This window comes from Euwallacea fornicatus, chromosome 4 (assembly GCF_040115645.1).
Source record: "Euwallacea fornicatus isolate EFF26 chromosome 4, ASM4011564v1, whole genome shotgun sequence".
Taxonomy (NCBI): Eukaryota; Metazoa; Arthropoda; class Insecta; order Coleoptera; family Curculionidae; genus Euwallacea; species Euwallacea fornicatus.
Genome location: NC_089544.1, coordinates 799904 through 823555, shown reverse-complemented (window position 1 = coordinate 823555; position 23652 = coordinate 799904). Strand labels below are relative to the sequence as shown.

The following is a 23652-nucleotide window of genomic DNA, read 5'->3' as shown; positions in this document are numbered from 1 at the left end:
TTGCAACTCGACCACCATTATTGTCGTAATTACACTAAATTTGCATTAAATTACAACCTAATCCGATTAGGTACTCCAAATAGGTTTTGCCTCGGTTTGTGTGGGATAATAATAATTAAACAATTTCTTCACCAACAGCTTACTTCAGAGTAAGCATTATATGCCCAAATCCTGTTTGTGCATTTAAAATCGATTTTCCATAGAAAACGCTTTGTTAATTACGCCCATTTAACAATACTGCTTTTTGTGAAGATTTAAAATGACTCTAATTTTATTAATAATTGAACGGTTATGTAAAAAGCGGTTTTGGGGTTATTTAAATATTCCCATAAAATTGTTAGTTAAGGTTGTGCAAAAATTCTACTGTGGTGAGAACCACGGAACGGCGATTGCAATTGGTTTGTGTTGAAATAATTAGATAATTTATTTTATAATAAAGTAAAGATTTTTTGATAGTCGACCAAAGGCATCTCAATTTACCGTCTTAAGGCGATTAGATTAGGAACCTTAACTGACCCGAAGCCATCAGACGAAATTGTTAGAAACCGTGCAAACAGAACTGTCCCATTCCCGGTGCTCGCCGGACGCGCAATTGTAATTTTTGACACCCCAACAAACGTCACTTCCACATCGTTTTCCCGGTCCGTCTCCTTCTCGCGCACGTCAAAAAGATGAGAAAAAGTGCGAAATTCCATTTTTCTCACGTGACCAAAGAGTACGAGAACTCCTGGAGATTGGTAACATTGGAATGCTCGTAATTCCGTAATTAATGAGCGCCATTTCCATCGGTGAAGCAATTTCTTCAATTTCTCGCTTCTATGAGGTACGTTCTAATGCATTATAATTGCACTTTCGGTGCAAAAAAAATACCACGAATAAAGTTGCTTTTTTCCTTTTCGTAATGTAGTAAAGGAGGAAGCAATTTCCAAAGAAAAAAGTCTCCAATCGACCCAAAAAGGTGAATATTAATCTATACAGAATAATGACTTTCTTCAAGCAACCGTTTCTGCATCCATTTGTAACAAGATCGATCTCTCTCTCCAAACAGTCGAAAGCGTTAGTTCTTCGGCATCAGAACGAACACAAACAACGTTTCAAACTCAACGACCAAAAATGTGCAAAAGAAAGTTAACCGAAGTGACAATCAATCCGATCAACCGTGTAAACTCTTCCTTACCATTAATAGATTGGGGGGAAAGTTGCCTTCCATCGATGGAGGGGAAGAAAATGCACGTTTTAAGATCCATAATACAAGATGATTTTGTGTAGTTACTTCTGGTATGTCACCAAGTTGGTATCTACCTTAACGATTCTCTGGTGTTGCAGTAGTTGTTTTCATGGATTTTACTCGGTGGTGATGTAGCCAGCGGAAAGGTAACGTTAATTAAAGCTTTAGTTAATTTTTTTTTTTTGTTTAAAAAAACCGGGTTTCGCCTCGCAAGTCGATTGTGCAGTATCTGCTGAATCTATTGAATTTGCTTGAGAATTTTTTCGTTTATTTAGTGATCGAATTACTGACACTTTTGGTGATTGAGGTGCACAGCTCGGAAATTTTTTACTTGCTCCATGTTTATTTCGAAGGTCTGGGCAAGTTCTTGAAAAAACACAATCCTCCCAAGCTGAGACTTCGGGGTTAAAACGAATCGGGCGGGAAATAGGAAACCGGCAGTCGATGTGTGGTGCTCAAGAGCTGTAATGGAGTATCCAAGGGTTTCTCATTTGGTTCTCTCGTGTACAAACCCAGAACCAAACGTTATTATAAGCCCCCTCGCTATCATGTCGCGATTCTCAGCAGCATCCTGAGAGCGAGTCGCACCAATTTACTCTCCAGAAGTCAAATTGTTTGAGCGACTTATTTAAAGCTTTTGTGCGTCAATGATTTGTCGGTTGACAGAAATATGGCGCAGGTGCTAGTCAAATCAAAAAGGGACAAAATAAAAGATAAAAACGTTATGTGATGGTAAAGTGATAAAAAAATTATAAGCATTAATGCTTAATCTTTTTTTTTCTTATTTATTTATTTATTTATTTATTTATTTTTTCTTTTGATTGGTGGGACACTCCATATCATGAGCGGTTCCTCCTATTAATGGTAGACGCAAGTCAGCAGTTTCTAAATTGAGGACAAAATCACTGGTGAAGATCAAACCAAATAAAATTGAAAGTTGCAGACGCGATGCAGAATCCGAAACGCTGTAGCATTAATCCGCTCACTTTCACCTGTTTCCCTTTTTATCGTTTACTAAAAGCGAACCAAAAAGTGTGTCCTGCTGACCTGAAAGCTAATAGTAAACTTTCAAATCTGGTGGTTTACATTTCAATTAATCATTCGTCGAAAATAGATAGCACTCGGTCTATTTACGTTCACTGTTATTATCTACAGTACCGGCCAAAAATGGAGAAACTTTTACATTCTTTTCATAATTTTATAATTAGGCGTTATCGACGTCATTTCGATTCAGAAAGATATTCGAACTTAAACCCTCTTCAGAAGGCGCATAAAAAAAACTCTAAAGATTTTATAAACGATGATAAAAAAAAGCTAATAATTTTAAGCGGACAAAAACGAAGAAGCTTTTCCTTATACAGGGCGTCCCCAAAGTTGAGTCGTCAATTTCAACAGCCGGTAGAACTCGTGAAGAGAACATTTTGCGGTGCTGTAGTTCTTCCACGTTATTTACTTCTCCACCGTGATAAACCAGCTGTTTTAAATAGCCCCATAGAAAAAAATCGCATGGCGTTAGATCTGGGGAACGCGCAGGCCAGGAAATGGGTCCGTTCCGTTCTATCCATCTGTTAGGAAGCTCATTATTTAGGTGTTCGCGAACTTCTCGTATGAAATGTGGTAGAGCCCCATCATGTAGAAATCACGTATTTTCTCTCACCTTCAAAGGAACATTTTCTAATAAGTCTGGCAGATTGTTTTGAAGAAAGCCTAAATGATGTTCCCCTGTCAGCCGATTAGGTAAAAAGTAAGATCCAACAGGCATGCCATTTACTACGCCAGCCCAAACATGGTTGTTGTGGAACTTCTTCACACCATTTCTTGTAAACGTAGCCTCGTCGGTAGCCAAAATTGATTTGGTAAAATGCATTAATAATGTTCATTTTCATAAATGTTTCTCCATTTTTGTCAACATAAAAATTTATATTGATTTTATTTACTTAGAACAAAGGTTTTTTTAATGTTTTTTTTTTTTAAATTATTGCTTTACCACGTATCTTACATTCATACATAGGTGTTGAATTCGAATATTACAACACTGTATAAAACTACAGCAAATTATTGAAAGCTTCTCCATTTTTGGCCGGTACTGTATATCCCCCCAGGCGGCTCGCTTTCCTGCTCGGTGACTTTTCTAGGGATTGGGGAGAGCGCTGATCAAAAATTTTGCCCGGTGCGTCAGACCTGCTAAGGCCGGCCCTGCCTAGAGGGATATAATTATCGTGGTTTAGAAACGTTGTTAGTTTCGTTGGTCGGTCAAGTTTCGTATTCGAACGCGAGCAAATTGATTCAACGAAGTGAGGAATTTTCCCAAATTAATTCGAAACTTTATGGCTGAACACACAGCGATTACCGCCATCTTATATCTGTTCCGAAAAACGGTTTTTAACTTTACTCTTTGCTAGTTTTCAGAAATATGCCGGCCGTCAGCCGGCAAGCACACGGTTCGACCTCACATCCAGAATCGATCTGGATGAGTGTCCACTCAAAGGCAAACCGCACTGCCCAGCTGCGTCCCTCAGATTTAGGACTGCTGATGGCACCTGTAACAACCTGGAACATCCCTGGAGAGGATCGGCATTATTGCCGATGCCGAGGTTTCTACCCCCTTTATATGAGGATGGTAAGGACGTTCACGCATTTATTGCTTCAATAAGATAGCAAAACGATTCCTTGCAGGGGTACAGAGCGTAAGGCTTTCAGTCTTTGGTAACGCTTTACCATCCCCCCGTCAAATTAGCACAGACATCCACAGGGATCATAACAGGGAAATCCACTCTGTTACTCTTATGTTCACGCAGTGGGGGCAATTCATTGATCACGACGTTACTTCAACTGTGAAATCCAGAGCTTTCAATGGGTCAATTCCCAGATGCTGCAGTGAAGGCGGCGGAAGGGTACTCCCAGCTCAATTTCTGGTACGAAGTTTTTTGTCTGGAACTCAGGGGAAGTACGGTGATAATCCTAAATTTTCAGCATCCGTCTTGTTTACCCATAGAAGTACCGATAGACGACAAATTCTTGAGCAGGTTCGGAATTGGCTGCATGGAGTTCACTCGCAGCGCCCCTTCTACCCGAATAAATTGCGATTTGGGATGGAGAGAGCAAATCAACCAAGTAACTTCATTTATTGATGGTTCGATGATTTATGGAAGCGACCGTGAAAGTTCTGATATCGTTAGGACCTTTAAGAATGGTGCGGAACAGATAGGCATAGAGACCCAAAACGGAGTCTGAGAGATTTCAACGTTAATTCCAGGCATGATCTTCTATGGCAAACCTGCCGCCTTCGCCAACCAATCTCCAAGTGCCGACCAAGATTTCCCTAGTGAAGATTTTTGCAGATCAGGTCCTCTTACGGAGGAGTGTATACAACCAGGAGACCTCAGGGCTAGCGAGAACCCTGGACTGATTGCAATACATACGATCTTCGTTCGGTACCATAACAAAGTGGCCTCGGTACTATCACAACTTAATCCACACTGGAGCGATCGGAGGGTCTTTGAAGAGACCAGAAGGATCGTGTACTCAGTTATTCAGCACATAACTTACAGGTAGGACATTCTGAGTATCGGATATTTTGAACAATTTTTGATTACTGTTAGGTGGTTAATGCACGATTCTAATTGTTTCTGCGGAAAGAAATTTCACCTCGATTTAACAAAGTGGGAAATTTGTCAACCTCGTCAATTAAAGAACCACTAAAGAATGATGTAAGTACTAGAGCAGCAAGGCTTGAAGGTCGTTCTTTTGAAATTGTTAAACTAGATCCAACGGTTCATTTCGTGTCGGGAATGAAATCGGAATAAAATGATAATTGAAAGTGTCAGTTTATTTTAATCGTAATGTTTACACTAGTTTAGATTAGATTTCATCTCAAAATGTCGCCCTCATCACATAAATATCCTTTGTGCTCCGCTCCTAGGGAATACTTGCCAGTTGTGGTAGGACCTCAAGTAGTAGACCTCTTCGACCTAAAACTCACCAACACTGGATATTTCAACAATTACGACAGTAGAGTTAATCCGGCAATTGCTAACTCCTTCAGCTCAGCAGCGTTCCGTTTCGGCCACAGCATGGTTCAGAACTCCTTCATTAGAACTGATAGTCATCACAGACCAATTCACAATAGTAAGCTTTCAAAATATTCCAATTGCCATCGATAACCAACTAATCTTCAGACGTTACTCTTCACAATGAGCTTGACAACGAAGAAAACATCTGGAGCATTGGTTCTTTAGATCGGCTCCTCCTGGGTCTCATCAACCAACCCTCCCAGAAGAGAGACGAGTTTATGGCGGAAGAACTGACCAACCATCTGTTCCAACCCGGAGATTCCACTCGTTTTGGCATGGATTTGGCTGCTATAAACATACAGAGAGGGAGAGACCACGGCATTCCGCCTTATACTTTTTGGAGAGAGCCGTGCGGCCTCCCTCCAATTAAAAGCTGGAGCGATTTGAGGAGAGTCATTAATACTGAAACTGTTGTGAAACTTAAAAGCCTGTATGCCCATGTGGACGACATAGACTTGTTTACCGCTGGGCTAGCCGAGAAGCCTTTAAGGGGCGCAGTGGTGGGGCCTACTTTTTCATGCATCATTGCCCAGCAGTTTTCAAACCTGCGCAAAGGTGATCGATTTTGGTATGAAAATGGTGATTTTCCATCTGCATTCTCGCTGGAGCAGTTGGGAGAGATAAGGAGAGTGTCCTTGGCTCAAGTCATTTGCCAAACCATGAACGAAGTGCGGACAATACAACAGTTTGTATTTTTGTCTGCAGACAATTTTAGAAACGCCCGAGTTTCTTGCGACAGTCACGATATAGAGGGTTTTGACTTGGCTGCCTGGAGAGAGGAGGACTTCGAGACGAATAATATTGCAGGCGACAAGGATGACTTTGAGTCTGAAAGGCCTCATAAGTCTAAGTCCAGGCGCAGACGTGACAACAAAGGGAGGAACGAACTGACAGTGACTACTCCTACTCCTCAAAAGAAAATTAAAATCCCACCTAAAAACCATCCCGTGAGTGGTCAGCTCAAACACGAGACTTTTACGCACAAATCAATACACCGACCTACAACATACTACAAAATCAAGGACCAATCTAATGACGACGTTACGTACCTCTTGGGATTGGTGCCTCAAGGACCTACGAAATCGCCCCCCTTGCAAATTCACATAAACATTAACTACGGACCTCAAGTTAACACCCCTGCGATCCCACAGAAGGGACCCAGTTCAATAACTTCACTGCCGACTTTTGACGAGAATAATGCGATTTTGATCACGAAGCGACCAGTGACAAGACTTACATCGACCACTGAGAATTCTATTAGCTACCCAACTTTTATCTATTCTTCTTCTTCCCGACGACCAACAAACGCAACTTCATTTGCCTCTAGCAACATGCAATATGCGACAACCCACGGACTAAAGAGACCTAACAGCAACAAATTTTCACATAGACTCACAACGACCACACCGGGCTACTTTGCAGGTGGTGACTCAGCTGGCCAAAGCTCGTCAGACGTGTCTGATTACATTTACGACCCTGTTGACAGTTTTCATATAAGACCCGCGTACACAAGCGCTACGAATCATCACAGACCCCAACACACGTCAGGACCTACCGTTTTCGAAGACCGACCCTTTTCCACATCGACTTATAACACATACGACCGGACTAAAAGACCTACGCACGACCAGGACTGGTATTCGCATGACTCTAACTATGACCACCGAAACAGACCTCAAACTTTAGTGTATGACCGAGACGAAACTGACTTTTCTGACGACATATCGCAGGAATTCTTTGACAGAGTTGACGCAGATGAGGCAGGAAAAGGTAGATTTGGTGAGACTACGACGAGACGGGTGGGGATTGACGATAAGCTGGACTTAAGCTCGCGAATTTTCTTGGAAAGGGCTCAGAGTGATTTTGATGGCTTTGTCCAGATGTCCCCAGTTAAAAAATTGGAGACTTACGGATTGGACACTGACAGAACCAGACATGAGAGAGCGGCGCATCAAGGCCAAGGCCCTAATTTGTTAAGGTAAGTTAATTTTGTGTAATCGTGCCCCCTTTTCGCTGTTCCTACAATTTGCCTTTCATTGTAGTGCCTCGAACTCGTTGCCCTTAGACGGGGAAGTAGCAGAACTGCCGTCGAATCTGCCTTGCTCCAATGAGGTTCGAAAAACAGTGGAACGTTTGCCCGCAATCGATGGAGATGGTACCATCACGAGGACAAGATGATGAAATGATTGAATTATTGGTCAATGTTGCGACCACGCTAGTAAATTAAGAGAACAATCTTAAACTGCTGTAATTGACGATACACGTTGCCGCAGCTCTCGGCTGGACTAACGCACGTAAAGACCCGTTGGTACACGCATCGGGAGATTTTGTCTTTTACACCCAGATATCTGTATAATTTACCTACTTGGGTCACCTTAAGACAACCACCGGGTGGGCTAAATTGTGCGCTCTAGGGCGATCTGGGACTTGATTTTTTACTGGTACTTCGTCGACTCTGAGCTGCACAGTTTCTTTCTTCATTAAGACCATATCAACTGACAAATTTGACAAGACTCACGTTACCTGCACGTATGTGCCACCGACCACAAAATCAGTCACTATTTCTAGTGGCATCTGGGGTAAAATCCCCACAGACACACGTGCCACTTTCACGTGACTAATAAACACGGTATTATTATACTCCCTTAAACAGACCACCTACCTAACTGCGTGACTCACAGGGACGTACTTTGACTGAAAAAACGACCCAATTTTTGTACTCTTTTTGCCTTTCACGATATTCCTACTCATACAGTATTTTTTTCACACAATGGCCCGATCCGCCACACGGCCCGAATGTTTTTCTAAACAACAATTCGTCATGTACGGGGTGTTTACTATAAATACTGCGGGTTTTGTCCTGCTTCCCAAAGATCTTCCATCGAATGTGCTAAGTGAATGCATATTTTTCTTTTTCTCCCTCTGCATTTAGTATCTTACTGGCTGCTAAAGTATTCCCGGTTGTAACTTCCTTTACCTACCTGAGCTGACTCTTGAACTGTAGACAAGAAACATACGGTATTACTTGATACTAACGGAATATATGAGAATTGCTCGTAGACTGACTGTACTAACGTGCAGGTACAATAATGAATGGGATAAGACTGACCTACTCGGACATATCATATTTATTACAAATTTATATATTTATTTATTTATAGATTTCCCTGGTAACAGCTTAAAACACTATTTTAGCATAAATATAGCAATTCTTGGCTTTTTCTGACCGATCTGTTCAAGCAAGTGTGATAGAGCCATTTCACGTGGACCTCAAAATCGCCACCGAGGCATAAGCGACCTTTTTTCTAGCTCTTTTTCCACCTTCTTATATGTTTTTTATATTGTATTTATTGCTCGATTTTAATTTATTCACCAAACCTTAGTTTGTATATATTTTTTTTACGTATTCGCTGACCGGCTATGCTGCTGCCGATTTATTTGGGTGATAAAAGTGTTTTTATTGTGTATTGTAAAAATGCCTAACGTTACTTTTATATATCTATATATTTTATGTCGATCAAACAGTTAATAAAGATATAAAAACAAAGATGACTGGACGCTGAATTAGCGACGATTTATCCATGAAAAAAACGGAACGTTTTGAAACTGGACACCAGAATGTGGAGGTTGGCGATCTTGTCTCGGTGCCCCTTTTTTCCACCCAAATCACCCAAACATATTGAAATACGAAGGGCAATCTAATTACTAAACTCCGCACGTGTAATGGACAAAACTCGACCCGTTCTGGTACGATTAAAAGTCGTCGTCACTGTTTGGCTCCGGGACCTTGTTGCTGGTCTTCCTACTGGAAGCGGGAGTCCTGTCCAGTCCAGACAACTCGAGGGCCAACGACTCATCTTCTGAATGCATCAATTCCGGTTCTTCTCTATCAATAAAGAGATCCGTTTCTGAATCGGTGCTCAAGTCCAGGGACGACTGACTGCCGGACAGGGGTGGCTGCATGGCGCCAAATACCTTGTTTCGGGACTTGCGACCTAATTATTTACGATTTTAGTACACGTTGGACAACTCAATATATAAGAACGAATTCGTACCTGCAGTTCCCGCTCTTGGCCTTTCGGGCCTGCTCACTGGCTCTTGCCTTTCCCCTGGGATCGAAGGGTTGTCTTCAATTTCCAGAACGTCGTCATTGATCTCAAACTTCTCCATCGGTATGGTGGGAATGCGAGGCGAGGTGATTTGCATTTGCTTCTCCAACTGAATCCTCTCCGATTCAGAGAACTGCTTCTCCAACTGGTTGAGGCACCTCAGACGGATCGAATATTGCACGAAGAGTTGTTCTAGTTCTTGTTCCAGGACCGTAAACTCTTCTAAAAATGCCGGCCTTGAAAGCAAATGCAAGAGGGTTGTAGGTATTGAGAATTAACCGAAGTATTTAGACATGCCTGACTTTCTTCAAGCTCTGCAGCCTCTTCTCGTACCGGTCGAGTTCCACCTTTCTTCGTTCGATTTTCGCATCCAGACCGGCTTCAGTTGCAGCCACGTTGTCGATCAGCTGCTTGGTCTCGGACATTTCCTGATTGATTGTTTCGATTGCCTTTTTTATTCCAGATTCCACTTCGGATAGCTCGAACTGTCGTCCGATGCTCTTTTGCCTGGCAGACTGGAAAAATTAGATGACCGCTGGAATTTACATAGTTTCCAAACCTCCTTACCCTCAAATCCACCTCTTTGCCCAACAGATCAAAGAGGGTCGCTCCCGATGAAGTAATTTCGCTGGCCAACTGTCTGGACAGCTTCAGCTCGTTTATCTAGAAACGCCTTTCTAGGTCTTCTCCTCGAGATAAATTGAACGAGGTTCGGTTACCTTGTCGGATATGTCGAAGTCTCTAAGGCTGAAATGCTCGTCATTCAACTCGTCATCCTCGTTCTCCTCCAAGTTAACGTTAAGTGCGTCATACAGCAGACTGGTTATTTTCAACAGATCTTTAACGGCATAACCATCTGCCTGGTAGAGACGTTTGGTGTTCAGCTTTATGTTAGCTTTTAGGGCCTACGTGGTTCAGATACACTTTAGTACTGGTAGTTCTACGCACTTCCGGTAACTTGATACCATGAATTCCGCAGCATTCCTGATCAATTTTACTCTCTCCTCTTCGGAGGATATTTCAGCTGGGATGTTCGTGTCCGGATCGAAGCGTTTCGCTAGCCAGAGAAGAAGGTCAGCTACTAAGGGAAAGTTTGGCTTCCTGAAACTTTCCACCGAGACCAGGTTTGGATATCCCAGCGCCCGCAGCATTTCGACCAGATCTGGAAAGCACACAGAGATAAAACGTTGGTGGGTAACAAGACTGACTCACTCCTGATATCCCTGTAAGACATGTTTTACGATATCTTCCAACTTAACTCGAGCCAACACACGTAGGCAATAACCGACCGACGAAATGGTTCTTGACGGTTTGTTTGTATGGAAGTAACAGGGGTTGTTGTAGAAACAGCCACAGTCCAGTGGCGGCCCCATTGGGTTTTATTGAAATAGGTTTCTCGACGCTGTAAGTTTACGTATCTCCTCCAGATATTTTTTACATGGGTCGCACCAGTGAAGGCTCACAAAATGAACTCAAATAACGACAATTAGTTCGACGGTCCATTAAATTTACCGACTGGTTCCGGGACCATCCTTTTGTTCGGTGATCAACGAAATATAATCGGCCTCGCATTTTCGATGGATACTCACGAAATGCATTTTAGCCGTAACTAACGCAATTTACTCGAGTTTGATATGTAATTGTTAATGATTGCAGGAAAGTAGCAATTTCCAGAAAATTATCCGATCAATACGTACTCATTTTTCAACTCTGTATTCACTTAATACTTTATTGCACGCTCACAAATTAATTCCCATAATGTAATTCTATTGTCAATTAATGGTGCTCATTATAAAGATACATCAATCAGCCATTCTTTAAATCGATGTAGGTACCCACTGCAGCTGAAAGAACCCGATGTAATTATAATAACCGTTCGTCAGAGGAATGTAGCAATAGTTTCTAACGGAATTCAAATGATTGTTAAAAATATTGTTTAATAAACTTTCGTCCTTCATATTGAATAACCAAAAAGGTATTTCAATAATAATTACGTCCTGAAATTCCCGTGATTTTCCCAACATACACTTTAATTTAAACGAAAGGAACGTGCAAGGAATATCTGAATCGCAACCCACTGGCAAACAAGGAAATGGAACCCCCAGCTGCAAGGAAATTAGCATTTCCTTAAGTGATCTCAGTTACACGGTTTATTATGCTTGACTGATGCAGCAATGCAGATCGAGAGCCGTTAATTATAGAACCCTCATTAATTAAAACTAATTACTAGGAAGATCGGGGGAATTTTAGAATTGAACACTTATGGAGGTATTGAGGAAGAGTAGAAAAAAGCTCTTTTTGATGGATTTAATTGTGACCAGAAAGGAAATTGTTGGTAGATATTTGAAGATCGGGGGGTTATTCCCCGACGCAAAAATAACCTAATTTGAGGAACAGCCGAACTGCCCCGACAGGCGGCGCGCGCCCCGTTGGCCTCTTTCGCCGGGCGCGATCCTCGTCGGAAACTCGAGAATATGGGTCCAGATCGCGAAAAGGATAAAACACAATTAATTTAAGGAAGTAAACTAATATAATAACAAATAACGGAAATTAACGGTATAACTGCGGTTTACGACACCAAGGGCTACCCAACAACAGACAAGTCATAGTTTTTCAGTTTGATACAAAAAATCAATCAGTCCATCGCCACCGATCGATCTATTAACTTTTCGATCGTTTCGGATCATTGACGGCAATTTTACTCTTTTCTTTGTTTTGTCAAGTGCTTTTCATCCGCATTGCTGTTCTTCAGTGCATGAAGGAAAGTCAGGTAAGTCCACACCGCGTTTTTGAATCCATCTCCACGATGGTTTACCTAAATCTTGGAGAGTATTTTCCTGCGGCCGATTTCCATTTTTGTGCGAATTTGCGTGGTCCGTTTCAATTTTCCTCACATTCATATTTTTTCAAGGTGTCACGCATAGATCAATACGGGACTTGATGGGTAAATTGGATGCGTGATCGAGAGTACTTACATCGAATTTTCTATAGGAAAAGAGAAGGAATTGCGTTAATACAATATGCGGTGTCAGAACCAAGTAGTCCTCACTTCTTACATTATCGGCGATAATCCGGAGAAAATAGTTAACATATACCAGCAGTTCGATTTAACCAAGAATAACAACTGGAAAAATGCGGACATGATGATGGATAACAGCAACACGAAAAGTTTAAAAAGTGAGTATTTTCATATAGACTGTCCCAAAATTGGTTCTAGATGTGTGGAGATCTCGCTTAGAGAGTTTTAGCATCGTTTAAATGGGAAACGTTGTAGAGAATATTAATAGAAAGTCACGTCTGGTAAGAAAGTTGCTTTATATTTTATAGTTCTTTCTCACAATTATTTTCGGTATAATAAAAATCGAGAGAGATCTGTCGATTCTACTGTTCGGTTAACACAACAATAGCTCAACGTTGCGAAAATGGCACCGTCCCATCTTCGCTAATATGTCGGGTACCTAAACGGTAAAAACGACCAAAATAGGACACCTCGGCAATAATTTGAGTTCATTCCACAAGTTCAATCATAGATATCTGCCGCCCTGGGCGAAACTTTTAATCATCCCGATCCCCAAGAAAAACCGCCCACAAGGAAAGTTCCCCTCTCTTACTGGCCTAGATCACGCAAGAAACTACTAATAAAAGCCTTCCTCTAGTTTCTGATACCGCACTAGACCTCTCCGAGGGCCTCCGGCACCGATCGAGCAGCCTCCTGTATGCCTCCGACAAAGAAAAATTTCCTATAAAAGACTGGTTCAAAGACCAAGCTAAAAAGACATGCAGCATGAAGACCCTAAGACGAAGAGTACCGATCTTCAGTTACTTACCGCAGTACACATGGGAAATTGCATTTTCCGACTTCTTAGCGGGACTCACTGTGGGTTTGACCATAATCCCGCAAGCAATAGCTTATTCAAGTGTGGCCGATTTGCCTGCTCAAATAGGTAATTTTTTTACCGATAAATTGATTCGTTCAAATCTAAAAGCGTTAGGATTTCCAGGACTCTACTCCTCGATCCTTAGCCCCCTAGTGTACGCAGTCTTTGGCAGCAGCAAAGACTCCCCAGTGGGTCCAACTGCCATAGAAGGGTTGCTGGTGCGTGAAAATAAGCACGAACTAGGAGTCCCTGGAGCCGTTTTGCTCTGCTTTCTCAGTGGTTGTGTGGAGCTGGTTATGGGAATTCTTCACCTTGGTACTAATGCTGGCAGTTAACCGTTCGTGATGAATCACATTGCCATGAAACTTCAGGATTTCTAATCGACTTCATATCTGGGCCAGTGGCGGTGGCTTTTACCTCTGCAGCCGCAATAATAGTCGCAACCACTCAAGTCAAAGACCTGCTGGGCCTTGACCATCCAGGGGACAATTTTGTGATGGTTTGGAAACAAATTTACGAGCATATTAGCGAGACAAGTGGGCCCGACTGCGCCATGGGGTTCATTTCCGTTATTTCCCTGGTTGCCTTAAAAGTAAGCAATAATTCCTTCAAATTGTCACCAAGGAGGTAAAACGAACTGAAATTGTGGTTCATTGGATTATAATGTACTAACCGTGGGGTGGTGTGTTTTAGAAACTGAAGGACTTGAAATTTTTTAAGAAGGAGGGACAAGAGAGGACCACTGTTCAAAAAATCGTATACGGAGCTTGTTGGTTGTTGTCCACTTCGAGGAATCTCTTGGTGGTTGTTGTCTCAGCGTCAGTGGCTTACGCACTGGAATATAAAGGAAGCGCTCCCTTTAGGTTAACAGGTACATTACCGAGCAAATCTACTCTATTAAGTAAACTGCGTGGTGAATGTTAATATCGTGCTTTACTAAATATTTAGCGATGTTTGTCGCTCTACTTGCCCAAAAATACTCGATTACGTACTTAGGTCGGTAGATGCCACTTCTAATTCGCACATTCCTGGGTTTTCAGTAGAATCGAAATATGCGAACTCCTGCAGCCTTCAGGCTCGATTACTTAGGGGTATATCCGTTTAGTTCAGAATAGTTCATGACAGCTAAATTTTGCGTACGATTGGAGACCGACGAAGATCTCGAAGATGGCCACACACGCAGTTTAAATTCACATTGTACATGAGTAATGATCGATTTACAGGATTTGTGAAACCTGGACTGCCAACAATCAGCCTGCCGCCATTCAGCACTCAAGTAGAAAACAAGCAGTACTCTTTCCTGGACATGGCGTCCGTCCTTGGTTCTGCTATCATCATAGTTCCTATTTTGTCTATACTGCAAAACTATGCCATTGCCAAAGTATACAGTAAGTCGTAAGATCTGACTGTAACAATTTAACTGTCCGATACACCTTTAGGTGAAGGCAAAGCGATCGATTCCACCCAGGAGATGCTGGCTCTGGGTATCTGCAATATCGCCTCATCCTTCGTCAGTTCCATGCCAGTATCTGGAGCCTTGTCCAGAGGCGCGGTAAACCATGCCAGTGGAGTGAAGACTACTTTCGGCGGCGTTTACACCTCGATAGTAGTCATCCTCTCTCTCAGCTTCCTAACTCCTTGGTTTTACTACATCCCCAAAGCTTCTCTAGCTGCAGTTATAATTGTCGCTGTGGCATACATGATAGAGCTGCACGTGTTCGGCCCCATATGGAAAACAAAAAGTTAGTGACTAAGGTGCTGGTCTTGTCGAATTGATAGTTTTTGCATGGGAAAGTGTTTGTAGAAGTGGATTTGATTCCTGCAGCTGCCACTTTCCTGGGATGTCTGTTCATAAGGCTTGAAATAGGAATTGCCATCGGCGTTGCGATAAATTTGGCCTTCCTGCTCTACGCCACGGCGAGGCCTTCAATTGATATCAAAACTGTAAAGGTTCGTAAAGCCTCCTGCACACTGGATCAAAATGGTCGTTTGTAGACGTTTGTTCATGCTTAGTTGCATCAATTCGGGTCTTACCTTCACCGGTTCGTCCTCCAACAGCGGTCCTAGGAATGAAACATCTTCGATGCTGAAACACTTTATAGTTCTCTCTTGATTGCTGCTAGGAAAATCCTGGATCGATTTTTAGGGAAATTACAAAGTGAAGTTGCCGGAGAAAAGACCTTGATTCGTAATTTTAGTCTCCGACTGTTAATCACTCTTAAGAGTCATTCCTGGGATCACAGTTTTACAAAACTCGTTGACAGTATTATGAGTCATTCTATGAGTTTTCATTATTCCACAGTCAAATTCAGGCCAGGACTATCTCAAAGTAACCCCAGACCGAAGCCTTCTCTTCCCCTCTGTGGAGTACGTCAGAAACGTAATAACTAAAGCTTCAACGAAAAACGGACCTACTTCCGTTCCAGTCGTTATAGATGCTAAACATATCCAGGCTGCCGACTATACAGCGGCGAAAGTAAGTTCCAACACGAAAGGAATTTCTTTGGTTTGATGGAAACCTTCCAGGGAATGAAGCTCCTGATCAAAGACTTCGCCAATAGAAACCAACCCATCATATTCATGAACTTGAAGAGCTCTGTGATATCGACCTTCAAAGGGGTCAATCCGAAGAGTTTCGTGTACTGCGAGACTTACGACGAGTTGAACGAGAACTTGAAGTCTCTATCAGACACGAAAATCGCTACTTTGGATTTGGATGTTCGAAATGAACAAAGTTTAACCAGATTGTAGAGACGATGATTCGTCCTATTTAAGGGGACGATTCGGTAGACGTGATCATCAATTTGTTGTTTATTTATACAAATTACATTTTGGCAGAGACCTGGCGGAGAAATTTGTTCGTCTAAACCTTTCTATATTATTTAAAAAAATCACCGAAGCAGGCGTCTGTTCGTAAAGGCTATTTATTAACAATTAGGGAAAGTATTGTTGAAAGGCTGCTTGTTGGACACCTAAATTTAGGCTACGCGAGGCAGATTTAGTAAATAGAATAGAATTACCTTCTATCTCCTGTGATCTAGTTAGTATTAATTTAAGAAATTTTCCATGTTATTTAAATTAATTTAGGAATTCGTCATATAAGATATGAATTATCCAATGAAGAACTTCAAGGCGCAAATCGAAGAGCGTAAGCTAGTGCTAAGCGTAAGACGGTTATAGTATCGAATAAATACATCACAAATTATCAATGTTGTTGTTTAATCGATAGCAATTTCAAAAACTTTGGACTTTTTTATCACCAAGGTAAATAAGAAACCGCTTACATAACAGGTACGTGCAGTGTGCACGTAACTTAAAAAGTATCGTCAAACTGATCAGCCTGTTTTTCCGGGAATTAGGCCGAATCCTAGGTACTCATCATACGGGGGCTATTTGTAAAATAGCGTCAGAGAACGCAAAGCCCAAAACTCCTAAAACCCTGTTGTGCAACATAACGTCCATGGAATCAAATCAGCAGGTACCTTTCGCCTAATTAACATAGTTCCTCTTCTCAACAGCCTTTTATGTTACTGAAAACCTCGAAAACCGACGTACGAACTCTTGTGGGTGCTCAGAAAACTAGAAACATTTTCGATTCGACGCTGACCTTGTAGGAAGAATAGAGTACCACCGCTAGAGGGGAATCCCCTCGTTCAGTACTACAGATTACGCGTTCAAGTATTGTTAACAAATGACACTATGTACGTTATCAGTGTTTCGAAAATAGCTTAATTCACGTATATAAGACAGGTTTAATTGATTACTTGGCAGTCGTCTCAGTGTTCTTATGTAATCAATACAATAGAACCTAAGGCCTCGAATATCTGTGGGTCTTGTGATTAGATATACGCCTGGCGTAGAATGACGACTCTGCAGTTTTATTGCTAGGTGAGTTGAAGTTTATTTACGGATATCTGGATAAATTCCATTTTCAATTCGGGCCACACTCGAAATGTGCGATTTCCTGAGTTTACCAATGGTTTCTTTCCAGCTAATTCACCCCCGATCTTCAATATGCCTACCGTTTTGGACTCACTTCTAAGCTTCGACAAGTAAGGACTGAACAGTTATTTTTTTTACAACCGCGCTGTTAACGATTTAAAAATGTCAATTTCCCCATCTGTGCGCGCACGTCGATTATGGTTATTTAATGGTTTTCGCGCTGTTGCCGTTTTTCCACGTCGCCGACGGCCCGGGCGACGTGGAAATTCCAGTAAAGTGGAAATTGCACACGTTGTTATTTGGGGCACGCGGAGATGAATTTTAGGAATTTGACATTTCACCACCGAGTAGCATTTACCGTAAAAGAATATTGTTCGCGGCTCGTGCGCAAAATCCCCTTTGGTCGTCTCGACAGATTCCTGTAAATATCTGAAACGCCCTTTCCCATACACCAAAGTAATATTTCGCGCACTAGTCGCAAAAACGACCACTTTTACACTGGCCAAGTGAATAATTAATGCAATCAGAACGCCGATTAGTAACAAACCCCGATTTTCCCTTCCAGATTTGGTCTCATCACCACTTTATCCAGACTCAGCCCTATGCAATAGCCATGAGAAACTAGTGAAGAATAGCGAGTCAACCATCTAACGACTCTAAGAATCTCAACTTGATTTTTTTTTTAAATCCCGTTAAGAAAAAAAAAATGGTTATATCCATCTCGCGAGGGAGGCCAACCCGAAGCATTAAGAACATTAGGGAATTGGATATACTTATTATATATAGGTATACACGTACAGTAGATTTAACTGGCTCTCTTGTGAAATGGAGTAGCACATAAGAAAAACGCGGGTAAAGTGACAATCGTGTTTCGAAAAATACTTTAACCATCGTTCTTTCTATGTGTGCTGTCATTTGAACGACTAGATGTTGTAAGTTGGTGAGGAGTTGATTTTTTTTTAGTTTTAATTGTCTGTTACATAAGGATTTCCTTTTGGAATAACCACTCCTCGAAATAGCCCCCTTTTTAAAGAACCCACTAAGGAAGAGCTCCGCGGTAATGTTTAACACCTTACATTTAAGTACTTACATTGATAAACTATGCAGAATATTTGAATTTGTAGTTGTTCGAATAGTCAGAAGTTACATAAGATTTTCAAGGAGTGTGATAAAGTGTAAAACATCGAATAATTACAAAAAAACATTTTAAAACATCCGTAGATACACTCCCTCATGAGAGTATTTAAACCTTCTATATCATGTTGATATTTCTTAGTCATGGTTAAAACCGTTGTTAGGGGGCGTAGGTCCTAAAGTGCAACATCAGCAGTTCAGGCACCTTTCCGGCTTTAAACAGCTAGCCATGGGATATACCCCCGATTTATATCTATAAGATTTCACTTCTCAGGGAATATTATGTCAGTAGGTCGCTTTTCTGTTGGTGGGTTACCGTATTCTTAAGAATTATTTTGCAATAAAACTGTAATAATTGTTTCCTATCTCGCCTATATTTTATCATTCAATGCCCGTCCTGTTCGACCTATCCTATTCCTGACGTTGGAACGCACAACGGAATGGGATGCAAGAGGGACAACAATCCCGACCCCAATGAAAGAATGGGATGTGCCACGCAATGGGGGTGCAGTAACCCCGACCCCCTAGAGAGGACGAAAAAGAATGACCACTACAAATAAATCGGACGAGAAGAAAGCAACAACCCCAGTTCTAAGCCTCCTCAATTCTGACGCTTCGTCTCCGAGGGACAATTCCGAATCGGTGCGGGCTGCGGGAATGGCAACTCGGCAAATCCGGCACTATCCGGTCGCCGTATCCGGCACCTTTAGATTTTCCCCGTGGACTGAAAACGGTCCGGAACTTCCTCGGCATTGACTTCCAAACGTGAGAAACTAGTACTAACGTTCAGTGCCATCGGTAGATAACGTTTGAGAATGCACATATCAGGATCTTAAAATCTCAAGGTCTGCAAAAGGATATCAGAATGCAAAGAACACTATCGAAATGTGATTCATTTTGCTTGTTGTCCACGGTTTTCGGTTTCGATTAGAATGGCTTCAATGAAAACTTTTTCCTGTAACAGACAACGATGGATAATATTAATTATTGTAAAAATTGAAAGCACATAGAAAGGTATCGAAAGTCCCGTTTTCACTGTTCCTGCTATTTGCTTTAGTGAAATTCATATCGTTTTCGAACGGCAGCTTTGATGTTAATTATCTTGAATATATCCCGTCTCTTAAGTACTTTTCTTGCACTATAAAAGAATTATTAATTAGTATTTTAAGTACTACTTAATTGATTGTCATCTTTAGCAAAAAAAAAAGTGTTCAGTGTCCAGTCAAAGTGTCCGTGATGCATTAAAAAGTCGCCCGATAGGTGCGAAGCAAAATTATTTGCGTAGTCTTTCCTGGTTATTCTGGCCTGAAAGCATTTGACCGAGTCATTTTTGTAAACCAACCAATGAACTTACACTTTATCCACTTGCGTGGGTTATTCATAACAATGTAATTACCAAGCGATAAATCAGTTGCGGTTAAAGTAACCATTAAAAATAGGTTCAAGTGCCGTTCCGCAAGTTCTAATGGATAAAGTGGAAAAAAAAATGTATACGTTTCCGTTTGCGAGCGTACTTACATTCGCATTATTTATTTTATTACTTTATAAAAACTAAGTTGATGAAGGTTCCGGAAACACGAAACGTTGCGTTAAAAAGGTGATACCTCTGCCCCGTCCGCCCGGAAGACGGAGAGGTAGCAGACGCGGAAGGCAGAGGGATGAATGCCGAATGGCCGAAACTGGGAAGGAACGACCTATTGCGTCATCAGGAACCAGCTCTTGAGGCGAACACGACAGAAAAGACCATACACGTGTCGATGCCACAGCATAGAGAAAAGCGTTGCAGCTGAACACGCAAACGTGCAGGAGCAATTTTTGTTGACGAAGAAAAAAGCAAAAATTTCTACGGGGTGTATGCGTCAGGATTGGTAACAACACGATACGAGACCAAAAGGGCTTAGACTAAATAATTAGAAGGAGGAAAAGTGGCGTTGTCCCGCAACTCGAATGGGCACAAATCGAGAATAGGCGCGAAAAAGCCATAACAAAATACCTTTCGATTATGCGAAGAGCTAAAAAAACACAACAGGACCGAAATAACCCTAAGAGGCAGTAAATGAAAACACAGCACCGTGGTGCTTTCATACCGTCATACCAACGTGAGGTGGGAACGGAATCAACTAGCAGGAAACGAGTAGAGTGGATAGTAGCTTCTCGCAATCCTCTCCGACCCTCATGATGTATCCCTCAGGAACAGTTTCGTAGTCGGTGAGGGTGCTCTCATCCCGAGATTTTTAGTGGATAGGCGTTTACGCGTACTACCCGGTTGCCAGAACGCCAGGCCGGGTGTCTTTTGAAAATTTTCGCCTTGACGAAAAAAACTACTAAATCATTAAACGGCAGATGCGTGTTTGATATGAATGTCAGCCCATCAATCCCCGTTCCCATAAAATTCCAACGAGTTCCAATAGCCGTCCTCGATCGTACAGCATCGACCATTAGCTTTCACCTCTTGAAATGTCTGCAAGAACAAGTGGCTAGTCAATTCAGCAAAAGTTCTTTTATTCTTAATTCTTTTATCAAAGAACTCGAACGCGGTCTCGCGAGAGAGTGAACAAGGCGCGAGTGCGGGTTTATCAACAAAAGTGTTCGTGATTTTGAATAATTTTTTTTTTTTTTGTAAATATTAATAAAACTTACTAATTATTAGAGTGAAATTGCGACTATGCGAACTTGACTTGTTTGGTTCGAATTTTACTGACTCTAAATTAAATATTGTGCACTGTGCGTTTATTCTTGAGTTAAATTCGGGCAGGAACTCTGTCGTCAGTCTGTAATCGGAGGAATTGCTGATGCCGATCTTCACTCTATGAGCAGTTTAGATATCGGTACGTTCAACAAGATTCATAGATCAGTTTTCATTGATACGAAGTTTTTTGAAAAATATTCAAGAGCGGAACGAGAGTGGTGTGTTATTAAATTTTCGATAACTTAAATCATCAACGCTTGATTATTTCATTAAGATTTAAAACGCTGCCACTTTAATCACGCCCTTAGACTTAAATACCTACCATATAATTGACACGAAGGTGGCTCTTGAGGATGCAAATTACTGGTTTTTCAAACCTTGTAGTGATAGATGTGTGTATTTTTCATAAAAACGTACGTTCACTACTATAAATACTAAATGTTTTAGGTCAATAACAAATATGCACGTATTTGCCATTTAAAATAGTACTTCTAAAAACCTTGTGAAATCACTTGTTTATTCTAAAGAACGGTCCAGAATGGTGATTTGATGCCCATTAGGTTTAAGTTACATTTTTCAAAATCATACACGTTCAGGCGTATCAGCTTACAAGGTGCTATCATAAATAGATGTTAAATGAGCGGAAAACCTTAAATTGTAATTTGAAGTCATGAGCATCTCATCAGTCGCCTCACTTTCGTACAATACACAAAACTTAGTACCCTGTGTTGAGACACGCACTTTTTCCCAAAATAGAAAAAAGTACGTGCTCCATTCGAGGATATCTACAATTACACGGTGGATTAGAGAATAAATTGCGCATAACGGCAACAATTCCATAAAAAAACCATTTATACTCACAGTTAGTAGATCTTGATTTTATGAGTATTTTCAAAAAAAGGAAAAATTCGACAATATGCCTGAGTCAATTACATAGTTATCAATCCCAATAACACAGTCTTTCCTTAAAAAACCAGAACAAGAAAACTGGCAACACTATTTGTTCCTATAATCACTTACTTTTATGTAAAAGTTACATTGAATTGCATTTTCCTATTTGACTTATGCTCACTACTCATGTACTAGAGAAATATTTTCATTTTATTTACTTCCAATTCTTCATTCAATGACTCGATGTTGCGGTTTATAACCGCATTACATATTTTATGGAACTTGCTTCGAAAATGGGTTAATTGGTTTAGATTGATTATTGTTATTCGAGCCCTAGATAAGCAATGAAATTGTAAATTAAAATAAAATCGCTGATAGAATTTCTATACAAACTGGACGTGGTATTTGCTTGGTGTAGTATATTACAGTAATATAACAATGACATATCGAGATAACATGGAGATATTTTGAAAAGCGATTGTACTCTGCAAGTTAATTAAAAAATCTAAAGGGCTTAACTCTGACCTGAGTCATGCCCACATATGTTCAATACCCCAACAATTCCTTGGATGTGAAAAATCCGTATTCAAGAACTCATTTACAAGTATATGGTATTGAGCAGAGCCTTCTTGCATAAGCTGAAAACATTATTTTAAAGCGAGAGGACGATCCTCCAAACTGGGGTTACCTCATTTGGCAAGAATCTTCTTACCTGCTTTTTCACTGTTCTCTAATCAGTTTTGCCTGAAGTTAATTTTTACCAACCTTTAACTGAAGATTCATGTTGAAAGTAATGTTCTATTAAATGATGATTTTCTGTGCTTCAAGAATTTCTTTTTAACACCTCGCTTACGACACTAATAAAAAATGCAACAAAAAATTCAGTTACCACTATTTTTTGGGTTTTGTAACCTCTTCCACGGCATGCAATAGGGCGATCATCCACCCCCTTAAAATAATTTCATTTGTTTCTTGAGGCTAACCTGCATTGTTTATTATGATATTAAGGAATATTGATTCTAACATAGTGCATAGTGAAAAGTAAATACTTTAATTAAACTTCATACATTTAAGTTGCAAATAACTTAATATTAATGATCTCCTAACTGAACTAAAATCAAAACAAATATTTTGAGGTTATAATGGACCGAACGAAAGAGACATCTGGGAGAAGGACCCCAACATTATCAACCCGTCTCTCTCGGTGTGTCACATACATTCCGTCCTTATCGGACATTCGTCTGGAATTTGCGAACTCTGTCTAACCTACGGCGGTGACACATTGACCGACCTCCTTCAGAGCTATCTCTTTATTAAAGACGTCATCCCCTTTAGCGCGCGCTTAACACTTTACAATGGAATGTCTGGAATGTAGAAGTGACATAATATTTAGAGGCGCCATATGTTTGCCGTATATCTGTATTAACCTTGAACTGACCTTCGCGGTAGCTTGTGGAAGAAACGCGGGTATTTCAATATTAAAAAACCCTTTCAGCTTAATTTGGCTTTTAGCCTACTTTTATGTTACTATTTAACTTAAATTAAAAATAAATTTAAACAAGAACGATTATAACAATTCCTGGGAATATCCCCCTACTAAGATGCGGGACTCTACTCTTTGCCTCGTAGACGAACAAACTCTCAATTTTTCGAGGAGTATTGAGAATGGAGATTTTAAGAAATTTGATAAAATATTACGAATTGCTTC

At 40.9% G+C, this 23652-nt stretch overlaps 4 protein-coding genes across 10 annotated transcripts in view; 3 read left to right on the top strand and 1 right to left on the bottom strand.

Moving 5' to 3' along the window:
• The window catches only part of LOC136338761 (uncharacterized), a 15421-nt gene extending 6573 nt beyond the window's left edge, over positions 1-8848 (top strand). For all 3 annotated transcript variants that reach the window (XM_066281451.1, XM_066281452.1, XM_066281453.1), the window contains 7 exons: positions 3631-3848; positions 3905-4143; positions 4202-4421; positions 4485-4779; positions 5151-5356; positions 5407-7279; positions 7344-8848. In XM_066281451.1, coding sequence (XP_066137548.1) covers positions 3631-3848; positions 3905-4143; positions 4202-4421; positions 4485-4779; positions 5151-5356; positions 5407-7279; positions 7344-7479 — 3187 coding nt within the window. In that variant the 3' untranslated portion in view covers positions 7480-8848. The remainder of the gene's footprint in view (positions 1-3630; positions 3849-3904; positions 4144-4201; positions 4422-4484; positions 4780-5150; positions 5357-5406; positions 7280-7343) is intronic.
• Cluap1 (clusterin associated protein 1) lies at positions 8787-23240 on the bottom strand. Of its 3 annotated transcripts, none has more exons than XM_066281465.1 (7): positions 22710-23240; positions 10376-10572; positions 10130-10315; positions 9978-10073; positions 9708-9925; positions 9357-9646; positions 8787-9296 (listed from the first exon to the last, which is right to left on the bottom strand). In XM_066281465.1, exons 2-7 carry the CDS (start codon positions 10559-10561, stop codon positions 9055-9057), a joined length of 1218 nt encoding a protein of 405 aa, XP_066137562.1. In that variant the 5' UTR covers positions 10562-10572; positions 22710-23240; the 3' UTR covers positions 8787-9054. The 3 variants fall into 3 exon arrangements, with proteins under 3 accessions (XP_066137562.1, XP_066137560.1, XP_066137561.1); XM_066281463.1 differs by lacking the exon at positions 22710-23240 and adding an exon at positions 14281-14574; XM_066281464.1 differs by lacking the exon at positions 22710-23240 and adding an exon at positions 10623-11718.
• Positions 11949-16499, top strand: LOC136338764 (sodium-independent sulfate anion transporter-like). Of its 3 annotated transcripts, none has more exons than XM_066281457.1 (11): positions 11949-12180; positions 12322-12587; positions 13067-13354; positions 13412-13603; positions 13660-13880; positions 14012-14159; positions 14512-14676; positions 14728-15030; positions 15093-15238; positions 15591-15764; positions 15815-16499. In XM_066281457.1, exons 2-11 carry the CDS (start codon positions 12431-12433, stop codon positions 16037-16039), a joined length of 2019 nt encoding a protein of 672 aa, XP_066137554.1. In that variant the 5' UTR covers positions 11949-12180; positions 12322-12430; the 3' UTR covers positions 16040-16499. The 3 variants fall into 3 exon arrangements, with proteins under 3 accessions (XP_066137554.1, XP_066137552.1, XP_066137553.1); XM_066281455.1 differs by having other exon boundaries at positions 11951-12180; positions 13982-14159; XM_066281456.1 differs by having other exon boundaries at positions 11951-12587; positions 13982-14159.
• The window catches only part of LOC136338766 (uncharacterized), a 17220-nt gene continuing 13167 nt past the window's right edge, over positions 19600-23652 (top strand). The window contains exon 1 of the mRNA XM_066281462.1: positions 19600-21192. Coding sequence (XP_066137559.1) covers positions 21174-21192 — 19 coding nt within the window. The 5' untranslated portion in view covers positions 19600-21173. The remainder of the gene's footprint in view (positions 21193-23652) is intronic.